We start from the raw sequence: 18,609 nt of genomic DNA, 5'->3' as shown, positions 1-18,609 counted from the left end.
ACAAATCTCTGAGCAGCTTCTTTTCTTTAACAGTGAAAATTTTGCTCAAGGGGAAAAGGAGAGCAGCCTTTTCAGCATGGCCAGAGGTCGTGACACTGCACCAATAGAGCACAGATTATTTGGCCATTTGTTGAAGTCACCCAGAAGCAAAAACTGGCTTATCAATGGGACTTTTGAGAGAGGTTATTCACTGTGTTAGCCTGAAGGTAGGGCAGATATGCACCTTATAGACTCTAAATAAGATATATAGAGAACACAAACTCTCTATATATGAGAATTTTGCCATAGATTTTCTCACTAGGGTCAGGTTTTCACTTGTTAAGCCTAACTGAGTCTTCATACACATGCTCCCGGGGGGGTGGGGGGCGGGTCAATTAGGACGGTTTTAATTAGGTTGATATATTGTGCTCCGCGAGCTGCTCTAATTAAAGTACCCAGAGCGTCACATGTATCATATCAGTGTCCCACACTTTAAAAATTGTGGCGGGGCACTTTAAATAAAGCTTGTCAAAAGTAAAATGCCCCCACCACCATTTTTCATTGCGGGGAAGGTGATATGTGACACCGGAGTCTGCTGGAGTGCAGTAATTACCATGCTCCAGCAGACTTGATTAATCGAGTCTGCTCCAACACACTGTAATTATAGCGCACCGGAGCAGCCTCACTGCACGTGTCTAGGCATCCACTGGGCGCATCTGCATGTTCATTAATGTGCTTTTGCTAATGCACATTAAATGTAGTACCTCCATTGTGAGGTATTAGAAAAAGGTGCATTAGCCTATTTTAATGTGCATTAGCAGAAGCGCACAGTTTTTGTGACACTTTAATGCACATTAAAATAGGCTAATGTGCATTAAAGCACACATGTAGACATGCTCACTGTGCCTGCAGAGGTATGAGGTAGGATTAGCCCTGTTTTGTTTGTGCAGGGGGAAGTACATGGATGTAAAACAGCAGCAGGGGATCGTGGGCTCCTGAAGCCACGTGAATTGTCACAGAAAGCTCTTCGGATCGCCAAACTTTTTTAGCAGTGGTAGCTACCCGGTCTCTAGGAAGCCATGAGGAAATTAACTGAACAGTCGCTCGGGGTTATGCATTAGTTATTATCTATGCACAGGAGGAGGGCAGCTGTTTTTAACTAAAATATGTATTCATTCCCTCCCCAGGGAACACTGGGGGGAGAAATGCCAGGACAAAACTTCTTCATACGCATATATAAGAAGTATTGCATTTTTCAGTGCAATTCCAGAGTCTCATACAAGGAAAGCAGAGTCGAGAAATGAGCAATGCGCAAATTCAGCAAGTCAGCAAACAGTAAAAGAAATTTAATAAAAACAACACAGGGAGCAAGCCCTGCATTGTAAGCATGGGTCAAATGTCAGAAACCAGCCGGTCGGTCATTCAAAACTCTACAGGAAGCAAGAAAGTATAAGAGAATAACTTCCTCAGCAATGCAAAATCTGCATGATGGATGCTGAAAGTGCACAAAACTTTCCTTTTAGCTGGCTAGCAATCCCAGACCAGGTTTGTAACATAGCCTCTGCTGTTCCTAAAACTGTTGGGCAAACCTAGAGCCGAGCCTTGCTTTGGGGATGAAATTGTTTTGGCTGAGATTCACTTTGAGAATTAGGGTTTGCTTAAACGAATAGCTCAGAGTAGGCCTTGAGGCTAAAACCCTTCACAGAACTAAGCCAGTGCTTCCATCAAATCCCCTACCAGCCCCAGCAGCGGATACAGGCCAGCATTAAGTGACTTAAGGGCAGTTCTGCATGGAGGAACCGGTGAAGAGAGTAGAGAGCATCGACTCTGTGTGCGTGTCCAGGACCCGAAGTTGCGTTTGCTCTGTAGTCAGGTGTCTAAGAAAAATGTATTCATCATTTTTTGCATAAATTAAGTCACTGACAAATATGTCAGTCAACTAAATAAGCCTTTATTAGAAATGAATTTAACAGCAAATCTGGGAAATCCTCCCAAAGCTATCATGGCTTTAGAATCCCAGATTTGCATTTCTAATTAAAAGACTGTCAGTTTAGTATTATTCTCCACAAGAAATAAATTCTAACGGGGGTGGGGGGAGAACCAAGAAGCTCCTCAAACACTTTTCAAAGAGATTTATTCTGTATATTTCATGACGATCTTGTTAATCTTTTTTTTATGACATGTATTCTGCTAGGGAACCGGTGCGCTCTGTAATAAGATTGCAAAGCACATGCAAATTCCTGTTAGTTTCAGTTACCTTCCATGAGGGATAAGATCAAAGAGCAAATTGTCTGATCTGGGATTGCATTTTGTTTTAAGAAATGGGAGATTAGCTGGATGCTTTTCTCCTGCCTGTGAAGAATCCATCAATGCTTAAAGTAGAACAGAGAAGAAACTCGCTTCATGGGAAGACGGGCGATTTGCATTTATTCACTGTCAGAAGTAGCGTGCAGTTCGGGAGCACCACAGTCCCCCTGTCCTGCAGGAAAGGAGAGGGGGTTTTAAAATTTCTTTTAAGCAGGAACTGAATGCAGTTCAATGGCTCAAACCCACAAGAAGCGGAGGGATTTTGAAGCTCCTGAACTGTAGCTTTGCTGTCTCCCTGCAGATCCTGATTGCTCTCGGTCTGCCTAGCAAATGATCTGACTTTTGCCTGATCAGGCACAATTTGTAATTAGTTCTTTCGCACAGCCAGACAAAAACTACAGGCCGTTGATGAGGTAGGCAAGGTAAATTTGCATTGAAAGCCCACTGGAAGGATAAGGGAAAGGAGAATTTGATGCTAACAAGGATGGATGTTGGCTGCAGCCTATGCCCCCATGATACTGTCCTGACCTGAGATCCTCCATTCCTCCTGGCTCCTCTTAAGCTTCTTGCCAGTGGAGGATAGAGATTGTGCAGACAAAAAATCATAACATACAGCAAAGCACAAAACTTGTATTATAACTATAGTGCAAGGCATAAGAATTATGCTATAAGGAACTGTGCTTTGGTGTCCAGGTGTAGAAATCTTCAAGAAATGATCTGGAGCAGACGCTAGCTCTCTAATCCTGTATCATCCACCCTTAAGGCAGGCTGCATCTTTGGGCGGCAGCTACATGCAGTGTTACTGGCCCAGGACCCCCCAGCAAGGCAGGGCAAGGGGGACCACAAAGCCCCCACTACCTTGCCCTGTCCTCTGTAAGGTCCTTCCCTTAAATAGCGAGGCAGTGCAGGAGCTACCTTGAGAGAGGATGCTATGCTCCCTGGCCAACCCTGGGCGCCTTCAGTAGAGGTGGCCAAAGCGCTTGCAAAGGAGCAGTTGGAAAAATGCATGAATGCAAAAATGCTCTTGGTTTCAACTATATTTGTAACAGCAAAAGAGTAAAAACAAAGCATCAGCAAAAGGAGAAAGTCAAGCAATTCCCTTCAGCTTTATCACCTTGCTTCCTGCGTTAAGGCATGCATGGAAACGTTAATTATTAATTCAAACAGTGTTAACATTGTTTACGTATCATTTTGCTCTATATCTTTTATAGCCTTTTAATTGAGATGCACAAAGAGTTGAAATGATAATGTGGAAATCAAACGTCTTGGCTCATCAAAGGGACGCTTTTTTTTCCCCTTGCTGAAATGACATATTTTAGAAGTGAAGCCTCTGAGCGTTATCCAGATTTGACATTTCAAGGGTCCCAAGCCAATTTTTTCTCAGAAATTTCATTTTGGAGGAAATATTAGAATTGTGGCTTTTTTGTTCCCAGTTCACAGGAAGCATTTTTTATATCTATCACAGGTTCCTGCAGAACAGATTCCAGTTCTAATTTCAATCATGTGCTGTAGAGAGGACATACATACACCAATCTCATTTCCTAGAGGAACATGAACCCAATAGTGATATTCCAGTAGTGATATGCCATTTTTTGGTAGCTAGAGTGATGAGGACAAGAGTTAACTAGAGGTGGGGAGAAGGCATGAAGTGACTATAAGCAATTATAATGGTCACAGATTGGAGTGTGTGGGACAGAGAGACTCCAGGTCAAGAGGGAATAATATAGGTAAAAAAAAATCCATCTGGCTAATCTAGCTATTGCACCATTTCCCACATCTCTAATTTAACTGAACATTAATTAAAACCTTTTGCTTCACTGTGATCTTCTTTACTTTCACAGATTTTATTCTTTTGAAAAATCCTGCTCATCCCAAGAATTAATATAATGATGAATATTAATAAATGCAAAGGTCAGGCGCACACATCCAAATGTCAGGACCCATGGTACATCCTTGCGAGTGCTAAATCCTGAAAATCTCTCCTTCCTTTAACAGAGTGCTCAGTCACTGGCTCTTGTTTCAGGATAGCAGAGAGCTGACTACCTTAATGTTATGTTTGGCATGGGCTAGGAGACGTGAGAATACTAAATGCAAGAGATTTCAAGCCCAGGCTGTTCATTAGGGATAACTAATGGATTGTGCTGGGGCTTAAGCAGTTGGTTTAAAAAATGACCTCTGTCACTGAAGTTGAAGGTGATTCTCTGTTAGTGCTTCAGGGCTCATGTACACATCATGATTTTTAAACCAAGGACCCATGTTAATTTTTAAGCCAGGGACCCGGCTTAATTCGTTTGAAAACCTAGTGCATGTAAACATAGATGCAACGCTCCAAAATAAACACGTTTAAATGTTATAAACCTATTTATTTTAATGAGGATTAAAACCTATGGTGTGTACAGGTGCCCTAAGTGACTTAGGAGACTCAGTGTATATCTATAGTGCAGTGTGGTGTGGATGAATCCAAGCTAGCTTCAAACTAGCAGGGGCATGTAATGGTACCAGTGTAGCCACTGTGGAGCTCAGCTTGGGCTGACCACCCAAGAAGTCAGCTATTTGAACAAGTTTTGACTTGCACCAAATGTTGTGTTGCTGTGACTACACTGCTAACGCACGGGGTAGCTAAGTTAAAGCTAACCTGGGCATGTCAACATAAGCTGCAGTCACAGCTGTGCATCCACAGTACAGATATAACCTCAATTCTGTCAATGTTCAATGAGTCATAAAAATCAAAGTGACTTTGGAAAATGGGACTTTGTGTCCAAAGTCACAGAGGTGCTTTTGAAAATGTTACTCCACGTGCTAGCAAGGCTGAATCTTTTTGATCTACAAAGGCAGTGGTGCAAGATGATACTGCATTGTAGAGGCTACCATAATTTTTTCTGTCATTATGGCTGGTAAGTAGAAACATTCTTGTACTGGGCATTGGTTCAGAGTGATTAATGTACCTCATTACCCAGATAATTCCAAGTTGAGTGCCATCTGCCTAACATATGTCAGGGGTATCAAGTCATAGGCACGTCTGGTTGGGTTGCATCTGACTATGTGATGTGTCATCATCGCTGGCATTCTCCATTCATGATTGCTATCTATTTATCAGTCATATTGCAGTCGAACCACTGCACTAAATGCTCTTTAAATACACAACAGACAGCCCCCTCCCCATCAAGCTTGAAATCTTGTCAAGTATATTGCCACGTATTTAGAGGTCTGCCTTAAGGTGCTGTCTCCTAAGTTGCATATGTAGCAATGAGGACAACATGCTGCCCTTCAACGTTGTCTCAGATGAACATCAAACACAAAGACATCATCATTTTAAAGGCCACACAGGAACCTCCTTGTATCACCACCTCTTACACTCAGGGTACCCTGTTCTGACATGCAGAAGAGGGTCTGTTTGTCTGTCTCTGCCAGTGCTTTCTTCTTGGGGGGAGCAGAGACCAACAGCCAGTTGCTGCATTTCTATCCAGCTAGTGAGGTGCATATCCAGGAAGTCTAAGCTAGTGCTGGGAAAAGGCATTGGCCAGTTGATGATCCTAAAGGCTAAAACCCTCTATAGGAGGGTAGCATCCGTTCAATTTCCCCTACATTATTCCCACCCCGAAGTGCCTTGTCTCTCGCTTAGACCAGCGTTTCTCAACCCGTGGGCTGTGACCCAAAAGTGCCTCACAAGAATATATGAAATGGTTGCAAACAAACTTTAAAAATGGATCAACAAATGAGTTCTCCTTTCATTCCTGCCCTGGGCAGGGGGTCGGACTTGATCTACTTAGGTCCCTGCTGACCCTACATCTATGAAACTATCTATGAAACTATGAAAGGAGAAAAAATTGTGAAACAGGGACTTTTCCTTTGCAGGCTGTGGGGCTGGGACCTGAGGACAGGGGGCAGTGAGTCAGGAGTGAGGGGCACTGGGTCAGGACTGGCCGATGATGCTCACAAATGGGTCCTGTTGCAAAAAAAGTTGAGAACCACTGATTTAGATGACCTGTTGGGCTAGACAGTGTGGGAACAAGTTAGTGCCTGTGACCATGTATCCACTGGCTGCTTTGCTGAAATCACCAGCAAAGGAGGGGATTTCTTTCATGGTTTGAAGGGAGACCAGGACAGCGCAACAATATTGTGCTGGGTTGCAAATGCCTGCTAAGTGGTAACAGCATGTCTATCACCTTTGGACACGAAAGCCGTTCCTCTCTCCCCTGCTTATAGTCAGGATTCGGTTCATTTTTTCAGTGGCAAGTAAAGAAGCCCCATCAGCTTTCCACCGCCCTTCAGAGATGGGAGATATTAACTGGGTCAGGGGCCTGGACTCTGTCCAAAACTATGGATTGCATTGCTTTGAAATCTTTCACACCCAGCTCAGGTTGCAGGTGGGAATGAGTCCGCTGACATAACGGAGCCACCATGCCATTTATCCCGCTGGTCGAGACAGGCTCTGGAGTGAGCCGGAAGGGATGTGGTGCTGGCTTGAAGCACACTCATATTGCAGCTTGAAAAAAGTGGTTTGACTTCCACGAGCCTGGAAGAAGGATGTTAAAAAAAAAAAAGGGGGGGGGGGGGGGGCTGATGTTTTGTCCCTATAATTTACTGTGGTTGCATTTCTTGTCATTCACTCTGTCTGGACCTTGCAAAAAACCACTGTGCTGGTTCTTCTGGGAGTGTGAAGCTGACAGAGTGTGCTGTGCTGGCTTTTATTTCTCCAACATTAAAAATGTGCAGCCTCCCTTCTGCCTTGCTAGTTGCAAATGTGTTTGGAAGACCTCTGTTGCTGAGCAGATGTGGTCTCTGGTTTCCATTAGACAGTGTCTCTCTGAAACGGCGCTCAAAGGGAAATGATTTTAACTAAAGAGCTTTCAGGTCAGGTTGATATAAATGAGGTGATTACCCGACACCAGAAAGAAGAGTTACTTTCCCATTACAGGCATTTAAAATAGACCGGACAGAGCAGTAATGTGTCATACAGAGAAGTGGGTTGGAGGACAGACTATGTTAACTTGGTCTTCTCCCATCTCTAGTGTCTGTGATTAGTGCCACGTGTTTTTTTCCTAGCCGAAGCGGTGATCTGTGCAGTTTTGTTTGCTAAGCTGCATTCGCCTGCAGGAGTTCATGAGAAATGGTGGCAGCGAGATGCCTTATCTCATGCAAAGCCCAACAAAGGACGACCTGGGAGCCTCTTTTGAAGGAGGTATTTGTATAACTGTCATGCAGGGCAGATTGCAGGGGAGCGACCCAGAGTCTGAAAGAGAGCTGCTGCAGAAAGCAAGGATTGAGCTTTGGTGTCTACGGGGACACTGGTGTGTCTCATGGGTACCCCCATTTCTCTGCAAGCTAGACAACACATTCCTCTAACACCCTGGCATACAAACCATCTGGTCTAGCGCATTTAAATGCAATTTGATTTAACATCCTCCCAGGTGACTGATAGAAAATGCAGCCCATCGTTATCCCTGTGAAATATGAATGCCCCATCCTGCTTCTTTCTAAATACGCTTAATACAGGGAGAAATGGGTAGGATGCAATGGCTTGTGATGTACAGAAAGCCACATTGGATGATCTAATGGGGCCTCCAGCCAATGAATCCCTTGAATACAAAACCGAACGCATGCTTTGAGGACTTTTGGCTCATTTTACCATCCTTTCTAACAGTCGATAGTCGAACTAGGACATCTTTATTGTTTGTCACAGGTGCATGGATTTCTCCATCACGTAGCTACAATTCGACCTTGGAATCTAAATGTTCCAGTGACTTACATCACTGTGCTTTTCTGTTTGAAAACCTGAAATTACATGAAAATATTTATTTAGTCTGGCAGCCATTTCCACCAAAGGGGGGGAAAAAATTGGGTGGATTTTTACTCAAATCTGTTTCCTGACCAGGAAAAGACATAAAGAAGCATCCTTCTGTTTGAGCACCGAGCTTCCCAGGAAATGGTGGGGAAAGCACATGCTGCTCGACAGCTTTTGCTGTGGTATGAAGCCACGTACTAATCTCCTAGCTGATACCAGTGACTTGTATCTTCACCTCCTTCGTGCTAATCCCCCTCACCCTTTCCCTTCACGTTCAGATCTCTCTCTGGCCGCATCGTGGGTGGCGTCTGGTGGTTCTTCACCCTGATCATCATCTCCTCCTACACGGCTAACCTAGCTGCCTTCCTGACGGTCGAAAGGATGGTGTCACCAATCGAGAGTGCAGAGGACCTGGCCAAGCAGACAGAGATCGCCTACGGGACCCTGGAAGCTGGGTCAACTAAAGAATTTTTTAGGGTAAGATAAACCGAGGAAGACTTTCGGGCAAAGCATCCAGTCAGCCCCCTCATTGCATTACACGAGGATGCCAGCACATGTGGCTTGCTGAACACTGTAAATACCCTTGAAATATACAGTAATTACATGCTTCTGCAGATTACTAAGTAATTACACTTAGCAGCTCCAGAAGTAATTACCCTGTGACTCGCAACTCAAGTTTACAGAATAAGTACTATTTGGCTTGCCCTGTAATTAAATGGCACCACTTACCATGTATAAATAAGCTGCCATTACTTACGGCAAGAGCAGAGACAGCAGGGCCAGGAAGGACCATCATATGATGGTTGTCCAGTCTGTCTCGTCCTCTGTGCGTGATTTCACCCGGCATCCTTTCCATCGTCATCTTCCCTAACCGGTTCTCAAACATCTGCAACGGTGAAGAACTTCTTGCCTCCCTTGAGGGTCTGCTCTGCCAGACAGTTGCTCTTATGGTTAAAGATGTTTCCTTCTTACCTCACCTCCAGGCCTTATTTCCCGGACATGCCTACTCATCCTTGCCTCTTCTGCATCTCAATGTTTCCCTTGTTTCTCCATTCCTGATGCTGTACAGTTTTTACAGCCTGTGATCGTCTCCTGCTACAGGAGGAGGTTAAGTTCCCATTTCCTCGTGGGATATATAACTTCACGCATTGCTTCTTCCTTTCACCTCTGCTTCCTAGATTCATAGTTTCATAGTCGGTAGGGTGAATGACACACATTTTACCCTGCAAGTCCATGCTGTAAGTGCCCAAGAGCATTTGCTGGATATTTGCTCACTCTGACCCAAAGTCACTCATTAAACCACCTCTAATATAGATATCCTTCCTCAGCCAAGCCAAGTCATAGGCCTCGACTGCAGCCAAACGCGAGTCTCCGCTTCCACCTCCTGTATAACACTTGCTGGGTTTATGTTTCGCCCTGCGTAGCGCTCTAAAATAGCAGTGTTTGAGAAGATGTGGACATACATGAAATCGGCCGAGCCCTCCGTTTTTGTGAGGACCACGGAAGAGGGCATGATCCGGGTGAGAAAGTCGAAAGGGAAGTATGCCTACCTCCTGGAGTCCACGATGAACGAGTACATCGAGCAGCGGAAACCGTGCGACACAATGAAGGTGGGAGGTAACTTGGATTCCAAAGGCTATGGCATTGCAACGCCAAAGGGGTCTGCACTGAGGTAAGTAGCTTGGATTTGCTTCTCCTTGCTGTGTAGCCCAATACATCAGTGTATCCCCATGGCTCCACCTTCATTGTCATAGTAATCACGAAAGCGGCGGGGGGTCGGGGAGGCATCAACCCATCCCAGGGTGCCCGAGGGATTTAAGCAACGTGGCTTCCATTAAGCAGTGATGGGAGTGACTAATTTCTTCAAGCCCTTCATTTGGAAATTGGCTCCCCACGGAAGTGGCTGCACTGTGTAAGCCGGCAGGGGTGTTGTTGTCTCGTAACCGTTGATTAACTGAGCATTATTTTGAAAGGACGCTCATCCCCGGGGCGTGTGAAATGCACATCTTTGCAATGTGTGGGATGGCCCCGGATTGGCTCCTGGCTGAACCGAGGGGGTTCTCGTGGTAGAAGTATTTTGGTGTGTGTCTGCAAAGAAACACGAATGCGCTGGGCAGAAATGGAAAATGAAGCGGTTTTCATCCTTGCTATTAAAACAAAATAAGGGAAGAGCGCTCCAGCCTGCCAAGGAGTGAATTTGAATGCAGCTGGCACCTTTCTGTTGAGGCCCGTTCCACATTTCTGAGCTCAAACCAGCCATTGTCAAAGGCCTGTGCCAATCTACTAGCAAACAAAATATTTCCAAAGACTTCCTTTAAAGGAAAGAGAGCGAAGCCCTTCAAAAAGCACAGAATTCAGATCTTATAAATACGTTTGCAAATCCCCAGGGACATAGAAAGAGTGTTATAAAGAGCAGCTTTTCCCAGTTGCAGGTCTCTGTTTAGCCCCCTAAAGCAATGCATAGGCACCGAAAAACCCACCGTTGCTTCTTGGGAAGAAATGAGGGTCAGCAACATTTCTATTTTATGTGGGGCTTTCTTATTTTCTTTACCCTGACAAAGATAGTCTAAGTAGTCTGCCCAGGAAGACACAGTGGACAAATAAAAGCAAAATGAGAGGGTTTTGTGGCATTGGGGATGCTAAAAAAAAAAAGAGAAACCTGGTCGTCTTATGGTAAGAGTGATTAATAAAACTGGGGCTTTCAATTTAATTCCATTAACACGGTAGTAAGGAAAACGGCCTTTGATCCTGTATGTACTGGGATTTAGTCATTGCTGGCCAGCAACTGGTGCAGCTACACAGGGGCAAAGCCCTGCATCTACCCAAGGGAAGCTGTTACTTGCACCCATGAGTTTTTCCCCACTTTCAAGCAGCGATAAACATGAACCAATGCAAATCGCATGTGGGTGTTGGCACCAAAGCAGCTCTGCCAGTTGCTGGCGGGTGGCTGAAGGGGGCCAAGCACAGACGAGATCTCACTCGTGGCGTTAGTCCTGTCCTCCCTCTATTAACAGAGGTTCCCAAGTCACGTCCGTGTCAACCAACCATCAAAGGAGGACAAAAATAAGTATAAAAAATATATGTATTGTTTGAGGAAAAACCTGATAGAAAAAAAATGTACAGAAGGAAAAGGAGGGTAGGGCATAGTCTTTTATCTGAAAGCTCCACAAGGCATTAAACACAATGGATCAAATCCGGAGTCCCACCGAAGCCAGTGGGAGGTTTTCCTCGGTAAAGTCTGAGCCCAAGCTGAGTGAACTGCTTGGGACCTGTGCTGATGGAAGAGAAAAGGAGTTGCTGAATGAATAGAGTCCTGCTGAGCAGGATGCAAAGCAATTAAAAAGATAGGAAAGCTTCCAAGAAAATTGGGAAGCCAAAGGGCCACCGTGTCCTCATTAAACTTCAGGATTTCATCCACTCAGATTAGTCGGCTTGTTCATTTGTTGGCTAGGAAAACGTATTCTTTGGGACACCGTTTCTCCCCTGAGAGAATCGGCGCGTCTGAATGGAGGGCAGGGGTCCGGAAGGCAGGTTTTCCCTTCAGACGTAGCTCAGGCAATGATGACGTGCTTTGGGTCCCTCGGAGCAGATGTGGATGCACTGTCCCTGCTTCTGGGGGGCGTCCCGGCTCGCTCGCTCCAACATTTATGTTCTGTCTTGCAAATATGGAAATGAGGATGCAGGACTGACGTTCAGAATAACCCCCAGTGTGCCCAGTCCAGTCATTTAGGGCACGTGAGGAAGCCATTAAACATGGTCTTAAAAAACAACCAACCAAGAAGGAGGAACGTTGCCAAAAGTCAGCTCAGTCCTCCTAGCCTAAGCCTCCCTTTAGCAGGCACACTTCCAGAGCACGGTTAGACCTTAAATGATCGGAAAACAAAGGAAAAATGCTTGATTTTCTATTTGCCCCGTTGGTGCTTCTTTGGAACAGATGCTGTCGGTTTTCTGTCCCACGCTGTTCGTTTTGTCGTGTTGTTGTTGTCGTTGTTTTAATTGTCCAACTTTCAGTAGTTTCTCTACAGTCGTCATGTGGTGTCTGTCTTCACTATGGGGCCCTGCACATGACAGCATGCACCAGGCAAGGGGACACGCAGGATGCTGATATTGTTGATGTTGCACCGTTAACACGGGCTCTTCCCAATGTTTAGTCCTCTACCATCCGCGCACACACAATCTTTTGACCGAGTTTTGCAGGGCTTATAGCCAGAACAAGCTTACCTAGTGAGGCACATGGGCTCCCACTGGACCTTCTGCTGGACCTACCCACCTTGAAGTGAAGATGCAGGCAAAGCCACTGGAGTGCTACAAGTCTTCCAGTGACCTTCCCACAATCCCCTGTGAAGGGCAGATCAGTTCTGTCATGAGCACAATGGACTGGGGATGAGGCCTAGAGCAACTCAGCACAACGAACCACAAGATATTCGTCACGTTGCATACGGGCAAGTGCAGAAACAGAAAGGCATAGTCATGTAGGTAGTTCTTTGCAGTGGGGATGATCATACCCAGGTGAGACTAAGACCCAGCTGTTAATCACCCAGCTAAGTTGTGGAGGGTAGAAATAGCCTCAGGTATTCCTGGCAAGAGAACTTAGGGCCCCTGGTCTTGTTCCCTTTCAAGTCAACAGGAGTTTGGCCATTGGCTTCAGTAGGAGCAGGACCACTTTCAAAAGACAGGACGTTTTCTCGTGATTTTCCCAGAAAGGATAGGCATGTCAGGTATGTTCACAGCAAAAGCCCAGTTCATTTTCATGGCAAAAATGGTGGGGTGGAAATCATCATTTTAGCTGAATTTTAAAAAGGTAAATTTTATGATACTCCTTATTTGAATTATTTTCTATTAGAGAAGCTTTAACTAGCTGTCATTAATTGTTTAATAGCACATCGGGGTAGTGAACATTAGCACACAACATATAAAAACCTGCCCCCACAGCTTGGTTTGATAAAGGATGCTACATGCTCCAAACCAAATGGGCATCCGCACCATTGCATTGCTCCAAAGTCTTCCTGAAGAAAGAGTGGGAAAGGAGCACAGCTTATTGGTAACCCAAGATATGTTAATACACTGCCAAGACCCGGACAGCCTGTATTGCATTGACAGCACAACCATATTGACCTGATCATATGCAGTCAATGCTTAAAAAGCCCATTTAAAAGCCCATGGCTCCTCGTAGGCTCATCAGTGGGGCTACTGGGAGGATTTGCTTACCAGCCAGACTCATGGTATCAGAAAGATGGATATCTGGCTTGAGATGTATATACCAGCTCTCAGTTCTGGGGTGCATAGTTGTCCACAGACTCTTTCTCCTAATTTTCATGTGTGATAGCAGAAAGCATTTGCACCTGGATGTCAGAGAACATCTACAGTCCCTTAATCCCCACAGTAAAATATTTGTATGTGTGCAATTGTGTGTGTGTGTGTGTGTGTGTGTGTGTGTGTGTGTATACCTGTTGGGCCCTCTTTTATTTCTTCCAAAACATATTGCTTCTCTTTATGTGTTTTGAGGGCCAGGTGATTGGATTTCAGGCCAGATTTAATCTTTTTCCTCCTTATTTTCTGCATGGAAGCCACAAGACGGCAAATAAAATGTTTTCAGCAGTCACAGTTGCACTTGGAGGCCTGCTCCTGATCCCACTCAAGCCACAATAAGGATGTTGACACTGACTTGAATGGGAGCAGGGTGGAAAACCCAGATACAGCCTTCTTCTTGCAATGCATGGAAACCTGCCTCCCAACCAGTTCCTTCAATATGAATGACCCAGGGCATTTTGCCCCTATATTAACTTGATTACCCAGCATTCAGAGGATCAGTTTAGTGCATCGAGGATCAAAACTGTGCCATAAAAGACAGGTGATCCAAACAGAGGAAAGGAAACTAGGGGGAAAAGATATAAAGGTATAATTCAAGTTTTAAAAAGCAATAGAGATGTTGTAAGAAAGAAGAAATGGGAAAGCCTGAGTTTGAGAATTGGGAGTGCCTATCCATGCACTCCGCATGCTAACTAGATTGTTTAGTTTAAATCAATTCATCTCATTTAATCTAATTAGGTTAACTAGGTTAGTCAAGTCTGATAGGCTATTCTAATCAGAACGCTCCAGCGTGTTGCCGCATCAGGCGTATTCAGCATCCTGCGTTTCAAAATGACAGCTCTAACTAAAACTCATCCAACAAGCTTTAGTTAAAGCACCCCAGCGGCCATTTTGGAATGCAGGGCACTGAATACACATGACGCTGCAGCATTTTAATTAGAACCAGGAGCCACTCTAATTAAAACACCCCCCCCCACCCTGGAGCACGGTATAGGCCTTACAGAAAAGCAGGCGCCAGAGGCACTTAAACGGGTGTGTCAGCTTTTCTAAGCCTGATGAGCAAATAAAAATGTTCCCTGTCAAAAGTCCACCTAGAATGACACATTTCAGAGAAATGTCCCAGGCAGCTAAATCTTTTATCAAGAAGCCTGTCACAGTGAAGTATTGGAAGCTCTGTATACTCCAGACGAACTGGAGTGCAAATCCGTTATTTTAAATGACACCATTAAATAAAACATATAATGTGTGATACAAAATATCACATTAGTTATCTTTATAGCCAGGAAGTCCACAAAGGATTGACTGTGCTAATTGACTATGCCTTCACAGAAGTTAGCTATTCCTTCATATCATTTCTTAACAACATCCCTTGCAGATGGTGTGTTAATTAACCTTTATTCTGCTTTGGAAGATTGAAACAATTTTAGTGTTACTTAGAACTGAATGCTTCCCTTGGATACACCCATCTGCTTCCATTGACTACATCTGACGTTGTACTTTGACCCTGGTGGTGTTATCTGGAGACGAGGAAATAGTGAGCCAAATTCATCCCTAGAACAGCTGCCAGATGTCTCCTCTTGGACTGGCAAAAAGCCATGAGCATGGCTCTTTGCATTTCAGTCTTTCATGAAAAGAGCTCGATTGTTGCCCTTTGGAGTGAAACAGGTTCAATCTCCAAAGAGTCTGCATAGTGCCCCGTAGGTCTCAGTCCCATAACGTAATCCCCACGGCAGGATCTCTGTGGTTCAGGGAATCCCACTGGAGTCGATGAGATCCCACCCAGGTAGAAGGATCTGCCCACACCCAGGCCTTTTGAGCCATAGGAAGAGTGTTTGCCCCCAGGTGCTTACCACTCAATTTGGGGAAAAGTTGTGCAAATGCATCTGAAGGCGGAGTACGTCATGGTGTTGGGTCTGCATGCTACCCAATTCTTGAACCCAGCTTGTTCTTCTTTCTGAATGAAAGCATCTCCCTGCCAGCCAAACAGCTAGGACCTATACCAGAAAGTTTGTCAGTTGAAAGATGCACGTGCAAAACACTGCAAACGTCCGTCAGTTCTAGGTGCTCTGAAAAAATATATAGGTACATGAGTTTGAATGGGGCAACTGCCATCTTTTCATCCCCCCAAATCTTCCTGGGAACATGGCAATGAAACCATTAAGCCTACATCACTATTCATAGCCAACTGCATCTGGAAAAGGTGTGAGGGTTACTGGTCCTGCAAAGCATTTGCATTGTAGACCCAACTATACTGGAAGCCCCCTGGCAGACCTGAGTAAGGCTAAATCATAGCAGACTCCAGTGAAATGAGACTGCAGCTACTCAGCTGAGCTAGGCATCACGGCATTGACTTCAGGGGAGCAATGTGCATTTCCACCAGCTGAGGATCTGCCCATCTATTTCCACACGTCCCAATCATGCATCAGCTTGAACACATGAAGGTTCTCCTTGAATTGCCTAAATGTTTCTCTTTTCTGTTACTTAATGAGAAATGATTGCTGATTGTGTTGTTTTTATATGTCTTTTGTGACGTGAGAATCACTCAAGAGGGACTGGCGAGCCAGACTCCCCTCCCCCACTCCAAAAGTACCCCAAACCTGACAAATTTTGCACCTATAAACATTATCGTTGTTCTCGAATTGATTTTATTTTTATTTTTTTTTTTTTGGTAAAAAAATCTCTGCTGATGCTTAGAAATATGTCTAGCCTGACCTGTATGTACCAATTTGACTGCTGTAGAAGAAAGCATAAAACCAGGGGACTGCTATTACTCAAAGCAAAGCCATTCGGTGACATAGTTCCCTACAGCTTCTTCCACGTAGGCAAACTCTCGAGAGGTCCTCGGGAATGAATTTCCTGATTGCAAGGGATTGAAGCATGTGGGGGAAGGCTGGATCAGGGACACTGGTTCATCGATCCCTTGTTGTCACATGACTTGACGAGTGTTCTCCGCTTGTTACTCATCGAGTGTTATCTATTCATTTTAAAGAAACCCAGTAAACCTGGCAGTGTTAAAACTGAACGAGCAGGGGCTTTTGGACAAATTGAAAAACAAATGGTGGTACGACAAGGGCGAATGCGGCAGCGGGGGAGGTGATTCCAAGGTCAGCCCCAGTAAGAACAAACTAGTGGGTATAAACAGCATGGATAGTAACCAGCAACTGCGCTGCCAACACACCTTGCAGTCCAACGCGTAGGGAGAGCAAACGGAACGAACCCAAGAGCAATGAATGCCCCCGCTCTGTAACGACGTGCCCTTTGATTGCTAAACCAAAACGGAAGCAACCAAGAATTAAGTGGGTCTAGAGATAAACGCATAGACGCCAACACCTGCATGGTCACAGGGGCTGGTCCCTTCCTTCGGCAGAAGGGAGAGGAAGCGCTTGGTTGTGTCAAGGCTTCTTGAAGGCAACTTCCCTCCTTTCCCCACTTCCCCCCCAAAGGCTCTGCTGGATTCTCTTGGGCATGGACATATGGAGGAGACTGAGATACTGTGCAGGGCCCTGCCAATTGTTGATGGCACTGCAGACAGGGAGGGTCTGCTCTCATCCACATTGGCGGGAGCATTGCAAGTATCCACGGCAGGTGGTTGAGGTTGCTGGTTACTCAAAGTGATATAGTAATACTCATCTTGCTGTGCTGGAGGAAGAGCTGTATGATTATGCCGGGCGGGGGGGATGCTATGCTGGAGGAGGGGCGGGGTGGCTAGATGGAGTATTCAATCGTATCACTTTGTCAATGTATAAACTTGTTCAATGAATGCTGTGAATGAACTGTCTGTGCTGAATAACATAAAATAACATTGGTAATGTTATTTATGTTATTTCCCCCCTGGTTGAAGAGGTCCCGTAAACCTAGCGGTTTTGAAACTCAGTGAGCAAGGCGTCTTAGACAAGCTGAAAAGCAAATGGTGGTACGATAAAGGGGAGTGTGGAAGCAAAGACTCCGGAAGTAAGGTCAGTCACCCCCAAAGAGGTCGGGCATGCCCATAAAACCAATCGAGTGTATATCCCAAGAGCTCTGGCCTTAGCGCTGCCAGGATGTGGAAGCTCGTGCGAGGCTTTTTTTTTTCCAGCGGCTCACCCAAACGTGGAGGGTGCTGAGCAGAGCACCCGTCTTTGAATAATTACTCTTCATTTACATGGTAATCGCTTGGGACCGAAAGGGCAAATTGTCAGAGCCCCGCGCAGGAAAATGAGGCAGTGAGGGCAACTCCCCCCGCAAAAAAACCAAACCTGCTGCATGGCTCAGTGGAGAGAAAAATACTCCTTCGTCCAGATCGTTAGCCCTTCTGCTGTCATCACGGGGCCAGGATCTGGCATGCTGGCCAGAGGGAGGGGCAGTGCTTGGGATCAGCCTTTGCATCGTCCTTGTTTGTGCCCAGCTTCGAGGGATGCTCAAAGGGCTTTTTTGGAAGAGAGCAGAGGAAACCCCCAATATCCTGACCAGCTGCCATTCTTCCTGCAGTAAAATCCTGAGGGCTGTTTCTGAGGTCTTAATGATGACCATGCTTCACCAGGATAGTCAATGCATTGCCTCCCGTCAGCGTTTTGTGAATATTTGACATGCCAATAGCATTCCCAGTCTGTGGGTGGGGGGGTTGGTGAGACTGCCCCCCTAGTGCTTAATCCAGCCATAGGGCTGCTGGAAACGCTTCGAATTTCAGTGTGCGCAAACATTTCCATTGAATTAATAAAAAGGGGGATATTATCAAAGGTGTTTTTGTGCAGTTTGGTTCCCTCGTTTCAGCCCTCCCCGACAGTGCGTATCTCACCGACTGCATCACGAAGGGCTGTAAAGCACCTTGTGTACGGCAAGAAATACAAAACTCGATTCTGCTCATCTCTGTGCTATGTCACATCCACAGTAACAACTCTCCCATTGCATGCTACGTAGCGCGGGACAGATCGTGCACAGTTCAAAATGCTACTGACCTATGCATTGCGCCTCACCGTCTAACCAAATACTCAATAGTTACCATGTAAGTGAAGAGTAATTACTTTATCACGTACCTTGGACACTGAAGGGATGACACAGCTTCCATAATGCCTTCCCTACAAGCCTGCATGCAGCAGTAGTAGAAAAAAAAAAGCAATAGCTATTAAAATACACTAAAGGAACTGGATATGAAATGGATCCTGTTTAAAAACAAACAAAAAAAAGAAAAGAAAAAGGAAATATTTGCAAATGTTTCAATATTGGGGGGGGGGGCCTTGGGAAGATCATGG

The 18,609-nt window shown here is 45.2% G+C and overlaps 1 protein-coding gene across 3 annotated transcripts in view; it reads left to right on the top strand.

Annotated features, from left to right (window-relative positions):
• Nucleotides 1-18,609, top strand: part of GRIA1 (glutamate ionotropic receptor AMPA type subunit 1) — a 155,579-nt gene that overhangs the window by 127,405 nt on the left and 9,565 nt on the right. Inside the window, exons 12-15 of one of the 3 annotated variants that reach the window (XM_019506104.1) lie at nt 8,350-8,548; nt 9,496-9,743; nt 16,371-16,485; nt 17,223-17,336. In XM_019506104.1, coding sequence (XP_019361649.1) covers nt 8,350-8,548; nt 9,496-9,743; nt 16,371-16,485; nt 17,223-17,258 — 598 coding nt within the window. In that variant the 3' untranslated portion in view covers nt 17,259-17,336. Of the gene's footprint in view, nt 1-8,349; nt 8,549-9,495; nt 9,744-16,370; nt 16,486-17,222; nt 17,338-18,609 lie in introns of those variants that run through there. The other 2 variants (XM_019506103.1, XM_019506102.1) reach the window with 2 other exon arrangements.

Source organism: Gavialis gangeticus, unplaced genomic scaffold, assembly GCF_001723915.1.
Source record: "Gavialis gangeticus isolate Ggan-Ray unplaced genomic scaffold, GavGan_comp1, whole genome shotgun sequence".
Lineage (NCBI taxonomy): Eukaryota > Metazoa > Chordata > Crocodylia > Gavialidae > Gavialis > Gavialis gangeticus.
Note: the sequence above shows the minus strand (reverse complement) of the source record. Positions and strands in the feature narration are given on the sequence as shown.